Source organism: Lepidochelys kempii, chromosome 4, assembly GCF_965140285.1.
Source record: "Lepidochelys kempii isolate rLepKem1 chromosome 4, rLepKem1.hap1, whole genome shotgun sequence".
Classification (NCBI taxonomy): Eukaryota; Metazoa; Chordata; order Testudines; family Cheloniidae; genus Lepidochelys; species Lepidochelys kempii.
The window spans coordinates 5284400-5301243 of NC_136383.1; the positions used below are offsets into that span (position 1 = coordinate 5284400).

At 45.7% G+C, this 16844-nt stretch overlaps 1 protein-coding gene across 30 annotated transcripts in view; it reads left to right on the forward strand.

Annotated features, from left to right (window-relative positions):
• Positions 1-16844, forward strand: part of ADGRL3 (adhesion G protein-coupled receptor L3) — an 821427-nt gene that overhangs the window by 679752 nt on the left and 124831 nt on the right. For all 30 annotated transcript variants that reach the window (XM_073340228.2, XM_073340229.2, XM_073340198.2 and 27 more), the window contains one exon: positions 15938-16147. In XM_073340228.2, the coding sequence (XP_073196329.1) occupies positions 15938-16147 (210 nt within the window). The remainder of the gene's footprint in view (positions 1-15937; positions 16148-16844) is intronic.

Sequence of the window (16844 nt, forward strand, 5' to 3'; positions counted from 1 at the left end):
GCTTCTCTACTCAGTAATAGCTATATGTCTGTATCTTAAGGAAAAACAAATATCAATGGCTGACCATTAGAGCTGTGATTTATCTGTGTGTCTTAAGACTGGGAGTTGATGGGATCAATTCCAGGCTTAACAGGACTCTACTCAATTAAGAAGAAAGATTTTTTTTAAAAAAAGATGCTATCTGCCTATTAGAGTTAGTTGAGCCTGGAGATGGCCCCTTCCTGCTTCTCCACGTGGGCACCAATGATACTGCCAAGAATGACCTTGAGCGGATCACTGCGGACTATGTGGCTCTAGGAAGAAGAATAAAGGAGTTGGAGGCGCAAGTGGTGTTCTCGTCCATCCTCCCCGTGGAAGGAAAAGGCCTAGGTAGGGAGCGTCGAATCGTGGAAGTCAACGAATGGCTACGCAGATGGTGTCGGAGAGAAGGCTTTGGTTTCTTTGACCATGGGATGGTGTTCCATGAAGGAGGAGTGCTGGGTAGAGACGGGCTCCATCTTACGAAGAGAGGGAAGAGCATCTTTGCCAGCAGGCTGGCTAACCTAGTGAGGAGGGCTTTAAACTAGGTTCACCGGGGGAAGGAGACCAAAGCCCTGAGGTAAGTGGGAAAGCGGGATACCGGGAGGAAGCACAGGCAGGAATGTCTGTGAGGGGAGGGCTCCTGCCTCATACTGGCAATGAGGGGCGATCAACAGGTTATCTCAAGTGCTTATATACAAATGCACAAAGCCTTGGAAACAAGCAGGGAGAACTGGAGGTCCTGGTGATGTCAAGGAACTATGACGTGATCGGAATAACAGAGACTTGGTGGGATAACTCATATGACTGGAGTACTGTCATGGATGGTTATAAACTGTTCAGGAAGGACAGGCAGGGCAGAAAAGGTGGGGGAGTAGCACTGTATGTAAGGGAGCAGTATGACTGCTCAGAGCTCCGGTACGAAACTGCAGAAAAACCTGAGTGTCTCTGGATTAAGTTTAGAAGTGTGTGCAACAAGAGTGATGTAGTGGTGGGAGTCTGCTATAGACCACCGGACCAGGGGGATGAGGTGGATGAGGCTTTCTTCCGGCAGCTCACGGAAGCTACTAGATCGCATGCCCTGATTCTCATGGGTGACTTTAATTTTCCTGATATCTGCTGGGAGAGCAATACAGCGGTGCATAGACAATCCAGGAAGTTTTTGGAAAGCGTAGGGGACAATTTCCTGGCGCAAGTGCTAGAGGAGCCAACTAGGGGGGGTGCTTTTCTTGACCTGCTGCTCACAAACCGGGTAGAATTAGTGGGGGAAGCAAAAGTGGATGGGAATCTGGGAGGCAGTGACCATGAGTTGGTTGAGTTCAGGATCCTGACGCAGGGAACAAAGGTAAGCAGCAGGATACGGACCCTGGACTTCAGGAAAGCAGACTTCGACTCCCTCAGGGAACGGATGGCCAGGATCCCCTGGGGGACTAACTTGAAGGGGAAAGGAGTCCAGGAGAGCTGGCTGTATTTCAAGGAATCCCTGTTGAGGTTACAGGGACAAACCATCCCGATGAGTCGAAAGAATAGTAAATATGGCAGGCGACCAACTTGGCTTAATGGTGAAATCCTAGCGGATCTTAAACATAAAAAAGAAGCTTACAAGAAGTGGAAGGTTGGACATATGACCAGGGAAGAGTATAAAAATATTGCTCGGGCATGTAGGAATGTTATCAGGAGGGCCAAATCGCACCTGGAGCTGCAGCTAGCCAGAGATGTCAAGAGTAACAAGAAGGGTTTCTTCAGGTATGTTGGCAACAAGAAGAAAGCCAAGGAATGTGTGGGCCCCTTACTGAATGAGGGAGGCAACCTAGTGACAGAGGATGTGGAAAAAGCTAATGTACTCAATGCTTTTTTTGCCTCTGTTTTCACTAACAAGGTCAGCTCCCAGACTGCTGCGCTGGGCATCACAAAATGCGGAAGAGATGGCCAGCCCTCTGTGGAGATAGAGGCGGTTAGGGACTATTTAGAAAAGCTGGACGTGCACAAGTCCATGGGGCCGGACGAGTTGCATCCGAGAGTGCTGAAGGAATTGGCGGCTGTGATTGCAGAGCCACTGGCCATTATCTTTGAAAACTCGTGGCGAACCGGGGAAGTCCCGGATGACTGGAAAAAGGCTAATGTAGTGCCAATCTTTAAAAAAGGGAAGAAGGAAGATCCTGGGAACTACAGGCCAGTCAGCCTCACCTCAGTCCCTGGAAAAATCATGGAGCAGGTCCTCAAAGAATCAATCCTGAAGCACTTGCATGAGAGGAAAGTGATCAGGAACAGCCAGCATGGATTCACCAAGGGAAGGTCATGCCTGACTAATCTAATCGCCTTTTATGATGAGATTACTGGTTCTGTGGATGAAGGGAAAGCAGTGGATGTATTGTTTCTTGACTTTAGCAAAGCTTTTGACACGGTCTCCCATAGTATTCTTGTCAGCAAGTTAAGGAAGTATGGGCTGGATGAATGCACTATAAGGTGGGTAGAAAGCTGGCTAAATTGTCGGGCTCAACGGGTAGTGATCAATGGCTCCATGTCTAGTTGGCAGCCGGTATCAAGTGGAGTGCCCCAAGGGTCGGTCCTGGGGCCGGTTTTATTCAGTATCTTCATAAATGATCTGGAGGATGGTGTGGATTGCACTCTCAGCAAATTTGCGGATGATACTAAACTGGGAGGAGTGGTAGATACGCTGGAGGGGAGGGATAGGATACAGAAGGACCTAGACCAATTGGAAGATTGGGCCAAAAGGAATCTGATGAGGTTCAATAAGGATAAGTGCAGGGTCCTGCACTTAGGACGGAAGAACCCAATGCACAGCTACAGACTAGGGACCGAATGGCTAGGCAGCAGTTCTGCAGAAAAGGACCTAGGGGTGACAGTGGACGAGAAGCTGGATATGAGTCAGCAGTGTGCCCTTGTTGCCAAGAAGGCCAATGGCATTTTGGGATGTATAAGTAGGGGCATAGCGAGCAGATCGAGGGACGTGATCGTTCCCCTCTATTCGACATTGGTGAGGCCTCATCTGGAGTACTGTGTCCAGTTTTGGGCCCCACACTTCAAGAAGGATGTGGATAAATTGGAGAGAGTCCAGCGAAGGGCAACAAAAATGATTAGGGGACTGGAACACATGAGTTATGAGGAGAGGCTGAGGGAGCTGGGATTGTTTAGCCTGCAGAAGAGAAGAATGAGGGGGGATTTGATAGCTGCTTTCAACTACCTGAAAGGGGGTTCCAAAGAGGATGGCTCTAGACTGTTCTCAATGGTAGCAGATGACAGAACGAGGAGTAATGGTCTCAAGTTGCAGTGGGGGAGGTTTAGATTGGATATTAGGAAAAACTTTTTCACTAAGAGGGTGGTGAAACACTGGAATGCGTTACCTAGGGAGGTGGTAGAATCTCCTTCCTTAGAGGTTTTTAAGGTCAGGCTTGACAAAGCCCTGGCTGGGATGATTTAACTGGGAATTGGTCCTGCTTTGAGCAGGGGGTTGGACTAGATGACCTTCTGGGGTCCCTTCCAACCCTGATATTCTATGATTCTATGATTCTATGGCTTTATTCCTCAAATTCAATGGGCTCCCTGCCAAGTTTACATGACTTTCCAAGATCCTGGGACTCTGGGAACAGTAGAGTCTCCCCTGATGCCCCCTCAATTTAAAAGGCATTGAGTTGGGTGCCCTTTCTCCCATACATAATACTGAGGAATAACCCTGTGCTCGGCCATCTCCTCCAGGCCTCTGGAACATAATACATGGAGTAAGGATAATCACACAAGCTGACTTCATTCCCAGCAGGATATCTTTTGACAGGCATGTCAGGCAGTCCCCTACAGCAAATGCACTGACAAGTCATGATGTGAATGGAAATTCACAGGCTATTCCAGAGATGCATGCTGTAATTCAAACAAAACCCATGTCACATAAGAGTTGGAAATATTGTGGTGTCTCTGCACAGAAGTACAAAATAATGATGTGCTAGTTATGAATTATCATTTATATGGTAGTATCACTGAGAGATCAGGGCCCCATTGTGCTTGGTGCTGTACAAACACAATAAATGACAGGCCGAGCCTCAAAGAGTGTACAGTCTAAAGTGACAAGACAGGCCCATGTTGGGAGGGGAGACAGAGACACACAGCACATTAGTGGCAGAACAGGAATAGAGCTCAAGTCTGTCGTGTTCCAATCCAGCACCCTATCTGCGGACCACATTGCCTGCTGTTATTCAGACCTCTTCCACGGATTCATAATATCTTTGTCAGGTATAAAGAAGATGTTTGCCATCCCTGGTTATCTAACTATTGTACTCTCCATCTACATAACACAGTGTGCAGTCTACCTTATGGAGTCGGAATATTTCCTGTCTTTCAGAGAATGTATCATTGAAAATTAAAATGTTCATTTCTCATTTAGATGCCTTCAGACTTTCAAATAAATGAAACACCTTTCCATCAGATTACAAATAACTTTGGATGGTTTTATACAACCCTTAGATGCAATAAGACTACATTATTTCTTATGCCCTGGAAGAAAGCACATGGTTAAAGGACATAACCCATTCTACCGGTGTGGTAACAGCTAAAGAATTATCCTTCAAAATTTACAAGCTGATTTTCATAAAAGCGAGCACTTTGCATCACAATAGCCATAGCAGATGCAGCTTAAACATACCGTAGGAAAAACAGGCAACCAGAAAACTAGTTCAGTGCTGGTGGGAAAAATCCATTTAAAAAGACCCAACTGTTTGAGTCAGAGTACCTTAAGGTAGACAGATATTGCTGAGCAACATCTACTGTGCACTACAAATCGCTATTCCAACAAGATGCTTTAAGTACAGCAATTAATCTGAAGCTTTAAAATGTTATACTATGCTACACATAAATTACATCATCATCATCAATTATTTTGGAAATTGAGGAACGAGGAGAGTTGAGGAGAGAAAAGAACAAACATTTATAAAGTCTAAGTGGAACGTATGGGTGCATTGCCTAGAACCACTCTGAATTTCAGATCTAAAGAACAGGATAAACTCATCCCTCAGTTAGACATACATTAACATGAGTGGGATTGAATGGCAGTATCAAAAAGCAGAATTAGGCCCAGGGTCTAGAACGTGTTAAAATATCCGAGCTAAATTCTAAAGCTGCTGTATTATAAGTTGAGTAGGGCAAAGGGATTTTGCACCTGCTAAAGGGTTAAGTCTCTGCAGAGAGTTTTATTATGCTGACTTATTCAAAAATGTGTTAAACAAGGAGTGTTTCAATTAAGCAGAAAAGTTATTAAATCAGCTTGTCTTCACTGGGTTTTTTAAATGAAAAATAAAAGACTATTTGAGCGTGTGTCAAGAACAGGAACCAGGGAACTTAATGGAATCAGCAAATTAAGAGATGTAAGAGACATATTCAGTAATCCATTACATTCCTTTGCCAGTGAAGAATTGTCACTTACAGAGTATTGTGGGGTGATTGGTCTATCTTCCCTTGGGAAAATTACCCAACCCTTATTGTTAAGAAAATACAGCCTAGTCTCCTGACTACATTTTCATGGAAACACAGAAATTGTGGCAGGAAAAACTGAAATTGTCATGTAATCTATCCCTACGGCGTCAAGACATAATTGTATGCAATAGCATATCCTTGAGACCTTTGTTTAGGTGAGCATTAAATCATTCCAGATATAGTCCTTGTAACAGTTCTCATGGGTACCCGATGTTCAGTCTGAAAGATCATACAGTTTCCAGATATTCAGCCCAATTTTTTCTTTGTTCCTATTATTCCTGCTTCTGTCTAATTGGACTGCTCTAAATATCTCCTCTTTCTTCCTCCTGGGTGTTTGAACCATTTAGACCCCATATCCCCACACATAGTCACCTTTTGGGTGTCCAACTGGAGACACTTTGGGCCTGATTTCAGAGGCTCTGAATCTTAGTCCTTCCCATACTGTCAGATAATGCCTAGAGTATGAACAAGGCTCCACCATCCCAGTGTATATCCTGGGCCACTATTTGCATGCCCTCTACTTTATGAAGAGCCATAAGCTATTGGGTGCTTTTAAAAAAAGATCTGCTCTAGGAATTGTTTGGGGAAAGTTCTCTGGCCTGTGTTCTACAGGAGGGCATCAAAGATGATTACAAAAGCTCCCTTTCTGGTCTTGCAATCTATGAATAAGTTTTCCTTCTCTGAGTACTGTTCAATGGAGGGATTTGTTCAGTTGGCCCCCTTGTATGATCCTTCAGCTGCCCAATAATACAACTGGCATGGCAGATGCTCTGGCTTCATTCTTAGCACACCTCCCAGATAGTTCCATCTTCTTTTCTGGATAACTTCAGATATAAGAGGGTGTTGAACTCTGACAAGTATTGGCACTTGTTATATATTCATTCAGTATAATACCTAGTATTGTTCTGGAGCAGTTGCTGTCACAGGCATTGAGATGTCATCTGTCCCTTTGGTGGATTTCCAGTTTTCACATCCATATGCTAAGATGGAAATAATATTTGAGTTGAAGAGTCGTAGTTTGGTCTGCAAATTATAGATTTCTGGTGACCAATTCCTGTGTAAGCTGATGAATGCAGCTGCCAACTTGCCAGTTTGTGTCAATATTTCCTTCTGGACAGCCCCATTGGCTTGTGCATTACTGCCAGGTTATGTGAATTGACTCACTTCTTGTGCTGCTTTGCCTTCTAAAGTAATGCTTGAGTTGGGCACTGCCAGGCTTCTCATTAGATTTGGGGTTTTTTTCATGACTGATTATTAATCCCATCTGTTTTGGAGTACTGGATAGTTTTTCGGTCTTTGCTTGAACTTTGGTTGAGCTGCCACTTAGAAAAGCTATGTCATCAGCAAAATCTAGACCTTATAGTTAGTGTATTGCTGTGAGCTATGCAATGGCTGCTTTGTATCCTTCTACACTTTGTCTCATAATGAAGTCAATGGCAATGCCAAACAGTGGAGGTGAAGAGAACACATCATCACTGGACACAAGTGTCTGTGTTGAACCATTCACTCAGGCCTGCATTTACTTTCACATGCTGCACATTGATAGAAAGCCTTGATGCTGTTAACTATTTTTGTTGGCATACCACAGTGCTTCAAGATGTCCCAGAGTGAATTGCAATAGTGCTAAGCTCCCACAATTCCAACTGAAGTAAAAGCAGATCTGCAAAGGGCTCGTTCTTATGTTGGGCACCCAAAAATAGAGCCAGCATCCTAAAATCAGCAGCCATTATAGAAGATGTTGACCACTTTTAATCTTTCTTTATAAATCAATCTCTCCAGCATTGTGTGTGTTGCCTTTCTCTGGACTCCTTGTTTGCATACTCCATGTCCTTTGAATACTAGAGTGCCCAAAAGAGCTAGAGGCAGTGTTCTAGATGCACTCTTGCCTGTGCTCTAGAAACAGCTGTTGTTGCTTATTTATAATTGTAGGATTATTATTATTTATTCCAACTGCAGCTGCACAAAGGCAAGCAAGGCCTCTTGTGTATCCCCAACCTGTGAAATGGTACTGTCTAATATTACAATGACTTTTCTGTGCTATTATATCACATTGCAAGCTCATATCTAATTACTTACTAGGCACTCTCTCTCCCCTATGTCCTTTTCAGCATAGCTATTTTGCATGTATATCCCTCTCACTTCATCTCTGTTTCTGTGTAGTTTCTCCAGATGCCTTCGCTTGTATTTTTTCCAGGGAGAGCTGTTATTTCCTTTCTATATTTCTAACCTCTCTGTCACTTTGTATTATTTATGTGCACTCTTCAATACTGGAAACATTAGTCCCAGAGTCCTTGCGCATGGACAGGCTTGGCAGAATTCAGCTTTTATATTTTATAATGATGATGGATAATATCAATGTTTATTTTACATTTTTTTTCATTTTTTATCTATTTACATTTTCCCACTTGCACAACACTATTGTTTTTAAGCATTTTTTTCTATTTGTATCCATATAACTGTTCACAGTTTTGAGAAATTATGTAGGGAAGGAGGATGGTCAGACAATAATTATTTAATGACAAAAGACTCTGTGATTTAAAAAGTTAAAGCTTTATAGCCATTCAAACACAAATTGTCAACATCTCATGTCCACATCTACAACATAAATATCCATACCTCAAACTCTAATAAGTTCTCAAGCAGCACTTTTCATACTTTGCCTAACAGTGGATTTTGATTATTATTGATGGAAATATTTCTTGGTTGGTTTGGGTGTACGGTGAAATCAACATTTACCAACATTTACTAATAAAAATCGAATCCTCCCAAGTCTAAGCATGGATGTAGATGTTAAATTAAACCAGCTCTGACAGCATTTTGTTTGCAGCTGCTTCCTCTACCCCAAACCCAATAGATTGTTTGCTCATTGCCCTTTTTTACAGGCAGTTATCTGTGAAGAAAGCCATGGGAAGGGGCCAGAGGGGTAGGAACACTTCGTACTCCTGGGTTCTGTGAAGTCTTCCTTATTCCGTGGAATTTAAATAGCACTAAGCTTCCCCCTATTGCTTACCTTCACATTCCCAATCAACGCCTTCCTCATGGGGAGAACGAGGTTCAGGGTGACTTCCTCTCTGAGTAGATTCTGTATTCTCTGTAACATGCAGTTCTGCTGTGTGTAATTGAGGAATCTCTTTGATCCATGTGCCCAAGATCGGTTTCATCCTGTTCCCTCCACTAAATAAAGACACTAAACTAGGGAGATTGTTGTCCCTAAGAAGAATGGAGGCAGAATTTCTCAGTCATGACTTATTTTCACCTCTCAGAGTGGCAATAAGCTGTCCGTTATAGATACCATTTTAATAAGAGTTGGATTCATAGATTCCAAGGCCAGAAGGGACCATAGTGATTATCTAGCCTGACCTCCTGTGTAACACAGGCCAGAGAACTTCCCCAAAAGATGAGTATTTTGAAGAAAATCATAGGGCAGGATTCTCCCTTGGAACTCAGACAGGTATAGAGAGCAGGCAAGCGGAGACAGTGTCAGGTGTCCTGCCATCTTGCATAGGTGCCCAAGGGCTGGGCCCAATAGCTGGCAGCAATGTGGCCAGAGCACAAGGGCTGTGGGAGGCTAGATCAGCTGCTGTAGCTAGTCTTTCCAAATAAAACAGAGATGGCGCTTGGCCGAAAGCTCTTCGTCCTGGGTAAGCGGAGCCGCTCCACTGATGAAACAAAGCCAGAATGAAGGAACAAGAAAGATGCAATCACTGGGCCTGAATTACCTCTCTCTCACACCTTGTAGCACTCATTTTACAGCAGCGAAGTGACACCTGTGTAAATGAGACCAGAATGGGACCCCATAGCGTTCACCACACACACTGTATCCATGGTAACCTGCAGTTCAACTTTTCACTTAGTAACACAGAAGAAGATGACAACTTTATATCCTCTCTACAGTTTGGTGTTTTGGCTGTTCATAATAAGGGACAGGACGGGCTGATTTCGGGGCAACTCCACACTAGCAAATCCCCTCCGTATCTCTTGTTACTGCTCCGACATTGACTCCACTAACAGAGAGCGCCAAAGAGCGCTTTTCATCCCAGTATCCTCACTAGCTGCCCAGTCTGGCAAGGTGCTGACTTCCCTCAGCTTCCATTGACTTCAGTGAACTGTGAACTAGACCTCCTAAGCTCCCATCCCAACAGCCAAACCAGGTGGTACAGATCCCATCGGCCCTCTCACCAGGAGGAGTTAGGGCCCTGGTTCAGCAAGGCACTAGACCATGTGCCTACCTTTAAGCTCATGAGTAGACCTACTGAAGACAACCTTGCTGACCTGGGACACTGGAAAATGTCTCTGGTATTCTGTGGCCCCTGCAGTGATCAAGATTACCGAGAGCCCTGGGACCTTGAAATTAGTGATGCCAATGGGTTTGTAATTCGGCACCTAGCAACCAAACTGCTTTGGTACTTACACCCTTGTTTTTCACAATGGCTGCTGCCAGTAACTCCGGGGTGACAAGTCCTTGCATCTTTTGGCAGGTTTTTAAAAATGACTGGGGAAAAGCCAGGTGTGTCTTGGAGAAGGTTGTGTGTCAGCTACAGCTGGAGGGATTGTGGGGAGACTACGTTTTGGGGGCTAGAACTTGCTGAGTGACCTTCTATAAAGAGGAGTGAAGGTTTTAGTGTGTGTCATAAGGAGACACCAAACCAGCTAGGAAGAAATGTCTCAGGGAAGTAGAGGCTGGATGAACCAGGTACCCTGAGGTACATCTCCCATTGTGTATAAGAGATTTGGAGCCTGAAGCTGATTTCAAACTGCTGTAAATCAGAACATATCCCGTGAAAGTCAGTGGCATTACACCATAGCTTCAGATCATAGTCCGCCTCCCACCCTGTCCCTGGTGCCACATGTACCTGGGGGAGCAGGTGCAGAATAACCCGTGAGCTCCCTCTGAGTGCAGGACTGGGGTCCTGACCTGTTCTTACCTGGGTTATGCAAGGGGGAGAGGAAAGGCTCCTTAATCCCTCCCCCAGCTGCATGCCATTGTAGCCACATTTGGGGGAGTTGATCCTTAGGGTTCAGCATAAACTTGCAGTTTTGTACATTCAACAAGATTTCCCCCGTTTTCCTTATAATGATGTTGTTTGGTTCGGTAGATCACGTCCCTGGCTTTCCCATCATTTCCTCTGGCTCTTCGGATTCAGTTATTAGCGTATCATAGACTCAGAGACTTTAAGGCCAGAAGGGGCCACCGTAATCATCTAATCTGACCTCTTGTACTTTGCAGGCCACAGAACCTCACCCAGCCACTCCTGTAATAGGCCCCTGCCTCTGGCTGAGTTAGTGAAGTCCTCAAATCTTGATTTAAAGCCACCTGTGATCTCACCCTATCAGTGTAACATACTGTAGTGAGGAAATGCAACGTGGACATAAGAACGATGAGCTCTCGATAACACACTATGGTTGATAATAGTTTTAAAAGGAGTAACGGGATTCCAGTCCATTCTGGGCAGCTACAAATCTCAGGAGCAGTGTAAACTATACACCACTGCCGGCTTAAATCTGGCCCACTTGGACCCATGCTGCTGCCTTCCAAGCCAGCTCCCACCGGTCGCACAACAGCCATATTCCAGCAAGCCAATGACACTTTCTTTAGTTACCATGTGTCATTCCTCCACCCACAAGCATGTTACCATCTCCCTTCCTAAAGGCAAAGATTAGCTGAACAAAAGCACCCCCCGCAGCCAGTAGCTCTGTTTCAGCACCGTTTACCTCTACTGAGCTTTTTAACAGGGAAAGAGAAAGGACCCTTCATTTAAGGGACAAGCCATTCTGTCATAAACTGACATTCACTGGAGTTGTTTTTTATTAACTCTGCTCTTGAGCCCAGGCAGTGCACTGCTGGAACCATCATTCATCTCTTACACATTTCACAGCCTGAGCAATTTCTGGGCTGCCTACTCACCCTGCTGTGGACTTGGCAGCCATGTCTGTGACACACACACAACGGTTTTCAAAGCAGCAATCTGTTTCAGCCAGTCTACTTCCCACCGACGCAACTCGGAACCCAATCCAAAAGCTGTGGGAGTCAAGGGGAGTCTTTGCGTGGCCGAGGATCTGGCCCCGAACGCCAACCCTAGATATAAAACTTGTCACAAATACAAAAGTTGTTGGGTTTATTGGTTTGTTCTCTGAATTTCATCAAGCTCTTTGTTTCTGTAAAATACACCTTTTTTAGAGATTTGGAACCCAGAAAAGAACAGCTGCCTGATTTTGAGCCGTATGGTGAGAGAGCACTGAAAGCCAGCCACTGACCCAGCATGCTGGGTACATTAGGGTATGTCTACACTGCAGTGTAAACCCAGGGTTTGAACTCAGCCTCAAGCCTAATCCCACCCCATCCACCAACACACAAATTGTTCTGACCCAGGGCTCCTACCCAGGGTCCCAGGACCACCCAGGAGTGGAGGACCGAGCCCGAGTCAAGTTGGGACCCAGGGTTCAAGTCCTGTTGCTTTTCAGTGTAGATGCAGCCCTGCTGGACTCGTGCTCTGGGAGTCTGCCAGAAGTATCCCAGGGGCTGACTTTCTTTGTCCTCTGGATGGTCGAGTTTTCCCAGATTGCACCACAAGCACAGGGCGAGCGCAGCCCCATTTTGGGAGGGTGCTAGGAAGTCTGGTTGGACTCCGGCCTGCAAAATGCAGTTTAGCTGCTGGAGTCCCAGTTTGGGACCTGGGTTGCAACAATTCCTAACCTGGGGTTAGAGATGAGTGTAGATGCTCAAGCTCTAGGTTGACAAACTCGACTAGAGTTCTATCAACCTTGGTCTTACACTGCAGCGTAGTCGTAGCTAGGCATTAACTAGCTCCCCCACAGACTCCCAGAGAATGTCGCTCAGGAAGGATGTGCAAAGGGAAGGAGAGAGGGCTAGCGGAGCTCAGGGGCAGCCAGCTCTCTGGCTGGTGAGATGGCTTCCTTTTCCTCTCCTTCTCCCTGAAGGAAGTGCTGAGGACTGAAGGACACTGCAGGTGGAAGTGCTGCACGGGGATTGTGACGGCTGCTTGGCAGAGATCACATCAGTACAAACGCACAGAGGTGTTGACAATCGAGACATCCAAGACTGTTTTGGAGGGGCCCACGGATGGCTGCCCTGTTCCAGGCTCTATGTGTGATATTTTATGCAAATTATTTAATGAGTGAATTTACGTTTTTAAAAATAATTTATATATAACCATAAACTTCAGCGTAATAAATGTGCAGGTTAGTGTTCTTGAAAGGCCAGCTTAACAGCCCTGGTCAGTGAAGTCCTGGTTTAAAAGCTGGACAAGCTTCCCGCAAACACTGCCTTACCACCAGGCGTGAACTTTGGGCTGGAGGCTTTGAGGACGTTCTCTCTTGGGGTAACAGTCTCCATGGCCCATGCAGTTTTTGGCCTCTCTGCTGAGTCTGACTGTCAGTGAAAAGTGTGATGCTGAGTTTGTGCTGTGGGAGCTGGAATTAACACCCACAAACTCATCCCACATAGGGGCCATCAGGCCTCTGTTGGGCAAGAGCTTGTAGTGGCCTACAGGTGAAAGGCTCTGTAGCAATGCACTGAGGCATCCAGGCCCCCAGGAAGTGCCAGTGTCATGCCTTTGAGAATGAGGCTTGTTGCCTGGAAAGATGCATTTATCAAATCAAGTTCTGACCTTTCCTGGAGCCTGCACAGACAGAACCTTCCACTCCCTGGCACAAGGGCAAAATCTCCCACCTCCTGCTCTCAGTCTTCTACCATCAACTGCCCCACCCAGTTCCATTCACCAAAATGACAGCATTAAACGCACAACAATCATACAGATATTAACACAACATCCCAACTCACTTCTACATTCCATGTTTGGCAATATACATTCATTCCAACAGTTACCGTTATCCCAGGGTTCTCATCCTAACTTAAGAGGGTGTCATATTTATGGTGCTATACAGTGGCACAGAAATACCGACTCCAGTCAGTAGGAGCAGTGAAACTAGATCCCTTGGTCTCCTGGCTCCCAACCCAGGGCATGCAACCCTAGGTGTTTGCTGGGTGGGATGGTGGCTCTGCCCTGTCACCTACAGCAGATCTGACTGTGGTAGCACTTGGGCACTGGAAGGTGAGAGTGATGGTCAATAGAAAGCAAGCTGGACCAATGTGGTCTCCGGGGGCTGTGGTGCCCAACCTCCTGTTGGCTTGCACAGAGCGGGGGGCTGGCAGGCACAAGGGGCCATGCCTCTGTTCGAGGGCTGTGCACTGGAGATCATCAGCACAGCTCCTTGCTAATCCTCCCAGAGGTGCTAGCTGCCTGAGAGAAGAATTGTCTCTTTCTCCTGCTCCAAACTACCCAGCCCTTTCTCAGCTCAGCCCCTGTGTGGTCCAGAACCAGTGAACGATAAGAGATCTCTTCTTTCCCACCCTATCATCTCAGCAGGGGTGTCTCTTCCCCCCACCCCCTATCTCAGCATCATACATGGCCCTGGTGGCAGAATCCCTCTGACCTCTCCTCTTCTCCTCTCCTGAATGGTCCTGGGGAGCTGTCGGACCTTTTTTCACCTCCTCCTCCCTATAGGGCAGCAGTGGGGAGTGTGCCCAAGGATCTGATTGGACAGCCTTTCATGCTCACTTTGCAGTCCGAGGTGTAAATAACTCTGCAGGCAGCTGAGCAGTGGAGAAGTGAGATCTGTGGCTTTCATTTATTCCACACAGGCTTGGTGTGTGCATGGAGCCAAGTGTGTAAAAGGAGCAGGCTGGGTTCTTGCTCATTCCCCCTGAAGCTGGGGTGCTCTGCTATCAGATGAAGGAGAGCTCCGGAAAGCTCCCCACGTACAAGGCTGACTTTTTGTCTGGAGTGTTACTGCGTTTGTGCTCATAGCCTTGGGCGATCGATCCACGCTTTCCGAAGTTCACCTGATTGTCTCTCCCCTTTATCTGCCTGTGCCAGCTGTGTTGTTCCTGTGTCTGTGTCTCGCAGGTCGCTGAAGCTGTGCCTCGCACTGCCTTCTAATCAGGTGAGCTGGCCTGCTTTACAGCGGGGCTGTTAGGGGAGATGCTATCCACCGCTTCCAAGCAGCTTCGTGCAAAGCAGAGCAAATGCAAGGATCGGGATTTATATTAACGTTTTTGCACCAAGTTAAGAGGAAAGTTAATGAGTATGGAATTACCCAGAGATAAAACAATGCACCTCCGTCAGGAAAAGAATATGCCCTTTCTTCCTTTCCACCTTCTGTGTGCAGTGGGGATGGAATAGACATTTTTGTTGCTGTTGCGATAGGCATATGTTAAATCTGTGCCCTTGTGGTACATCTGCAATCATAGAGTCTCTTAAACCTTCCAGATTCCCAAGAAAAATGGCAGGAGTGCTGTGGGAATAAAACCTCCTGTAATTTCTGTCTAGTCTCTTTATAAACAGCCTCTAGGGGGAAGAAAAAACTCACTCACCATCTTTCATTCTCATTTGATACCTATCAATCGTGCCGATAAAGCCAAAGTGCTGAAAGGATTTGAGTTGTTTTTGATGGGTGCTGACATAGCAGGAGTCTATATCAATAAGTACCTGACACTGATGTAGCTTTGTCATTGGCACGGAGGTAACAAAAAGGGTAAATGAATCAGCATTCCACTCCATCTGTCATAGACTTTTCCCCATAGCAAAACACCCTGTTTTTCTCTTCCAAGATGAGAGCGCCAAGCGTCCGTGCCCTGGTTTGGGAAGCAAATGCACGGACAAACACAGGAATAGGTCCAGTGGCATTTTATTGGTGGACCTCAGCATCCTGCTTTCCACCGTGAGAGCTCATGGCCTACCCCCTAGACCAGTGTTTGCTGCTGCTGTTCTTCGGGCATATGGTAGCCTGAAAGGGAAACATCCCTGCAGTAGTGACCATGTGGACATTACTTCTGGGTAAGCAGAAACTAGACCACATCACAAGGGGGAACACACAATTTCTGAGCCACATTAAAATCCTGGTTAAATGTGGATTTAAAAACAATGTGATCAATAAAAGGTCTCTGTTTATCCAGGATATTGTTCCAATATTCATTTTGGATTCCCAGCTCCCGGGTTTGATAAATCAATATTTTTTGCCTTCCCTTGTGAAAAAAAGAAAGGAAAATAATCCCTGTTTTTGCCACATGCTGGGCATTGAGACATACATTATCTTAATGGTCCCTGGGACCCAATCTTGGGATTTGAGTTTGTTCAGGTACCTTCCCCACTGCCTTACTGCTGTATTCACAAACAAACCCAAGCAAGGAGAGAGGGAGAGAACAGAGCGTGGCTTTCAGGTTGTGGCCACATTAATGCAGAACTCCATTCTGGGTAGTTTTACTCCTAATACCCTTCATTAGCTATTGGTCCCTTGTGCCAGTTCTTGGGAAGTGGATACAGGAGTCTATCAAAGGTTCTTAAACAACCTGGCTTTTTTCAGTATTGATTAGCTGACGTGCGGCGTGTGACTGATTATTTTTCTGTTGTGTCTCCAGCACAGCGACATGGTCCACGACCTGCTCCTGGATGTTATCACGTGGGTCGGCATTCTGCTGTCACTCGTCTGCCTCCTGATCTGCATCTTCACCTTTTGCTTTTTCCGCGGACTCCAGAGTGACAGGAACACAATTCACAAGAACTTGTGCATCAGCCTCTTTGTGGCCGAGCTCCTCTTCCTCATCGGGATCAATCGAACGGATCAGCCAGTAAGATACTTGGCATAGAAATATGGAAGCATCTCCTCCCACCTTCCAGTGGAGGTAGCTGGGCGTGATCCTGGATTGAGATGAATGTGGATACACCCTACACTCATGCTCATCTCATTGCAGGATTGGGGCCCTACTTGGTAACCAAGGGTGAAATCCTAGTCCATTATGCCCAGTGGCCAAATCCCCGTTGACATCAGTGGGGCCAGGATGTCACCCTGGATGTCCGTTTAAAACGTATATACCAAAGGTGTGTGTTGTTTCATGTTTCCCCGGCAACAGCACAGTAATTCGCAAGAAGATGCTTTCTATTATAAGCCCTCCTTTCTGATCCAAAGCTGATTGAAGTCAATAGGAAACTTTCCAGTTACTCCTATAGGCTTCCAATCAAGCCCATATGATTTCCTGAACAAATTATCCTTGGGGGCTGAAATTCCTACTGTTTCTTCTTCACTTCAGTGTTTCTGAGTAGTGAGTTAAACTCCATCTGGCTGTTTTTGAGAAAACCTCAACTTAAGCAAAAAAAATCCAAAGGGAAAAAAGGCCTTTTTCACAAGACTATTTCAGGTGCTCTGTTTGTGCTCACATACATCAAAATGGCTCTTTTTAGAGAAAAAGCCTTCAAACTTGGCAAAGACTAAGGATTAGCACCTTTGACGTCTGTGAAGCAATTTGGTTTACAAATCACAGGGTTCTA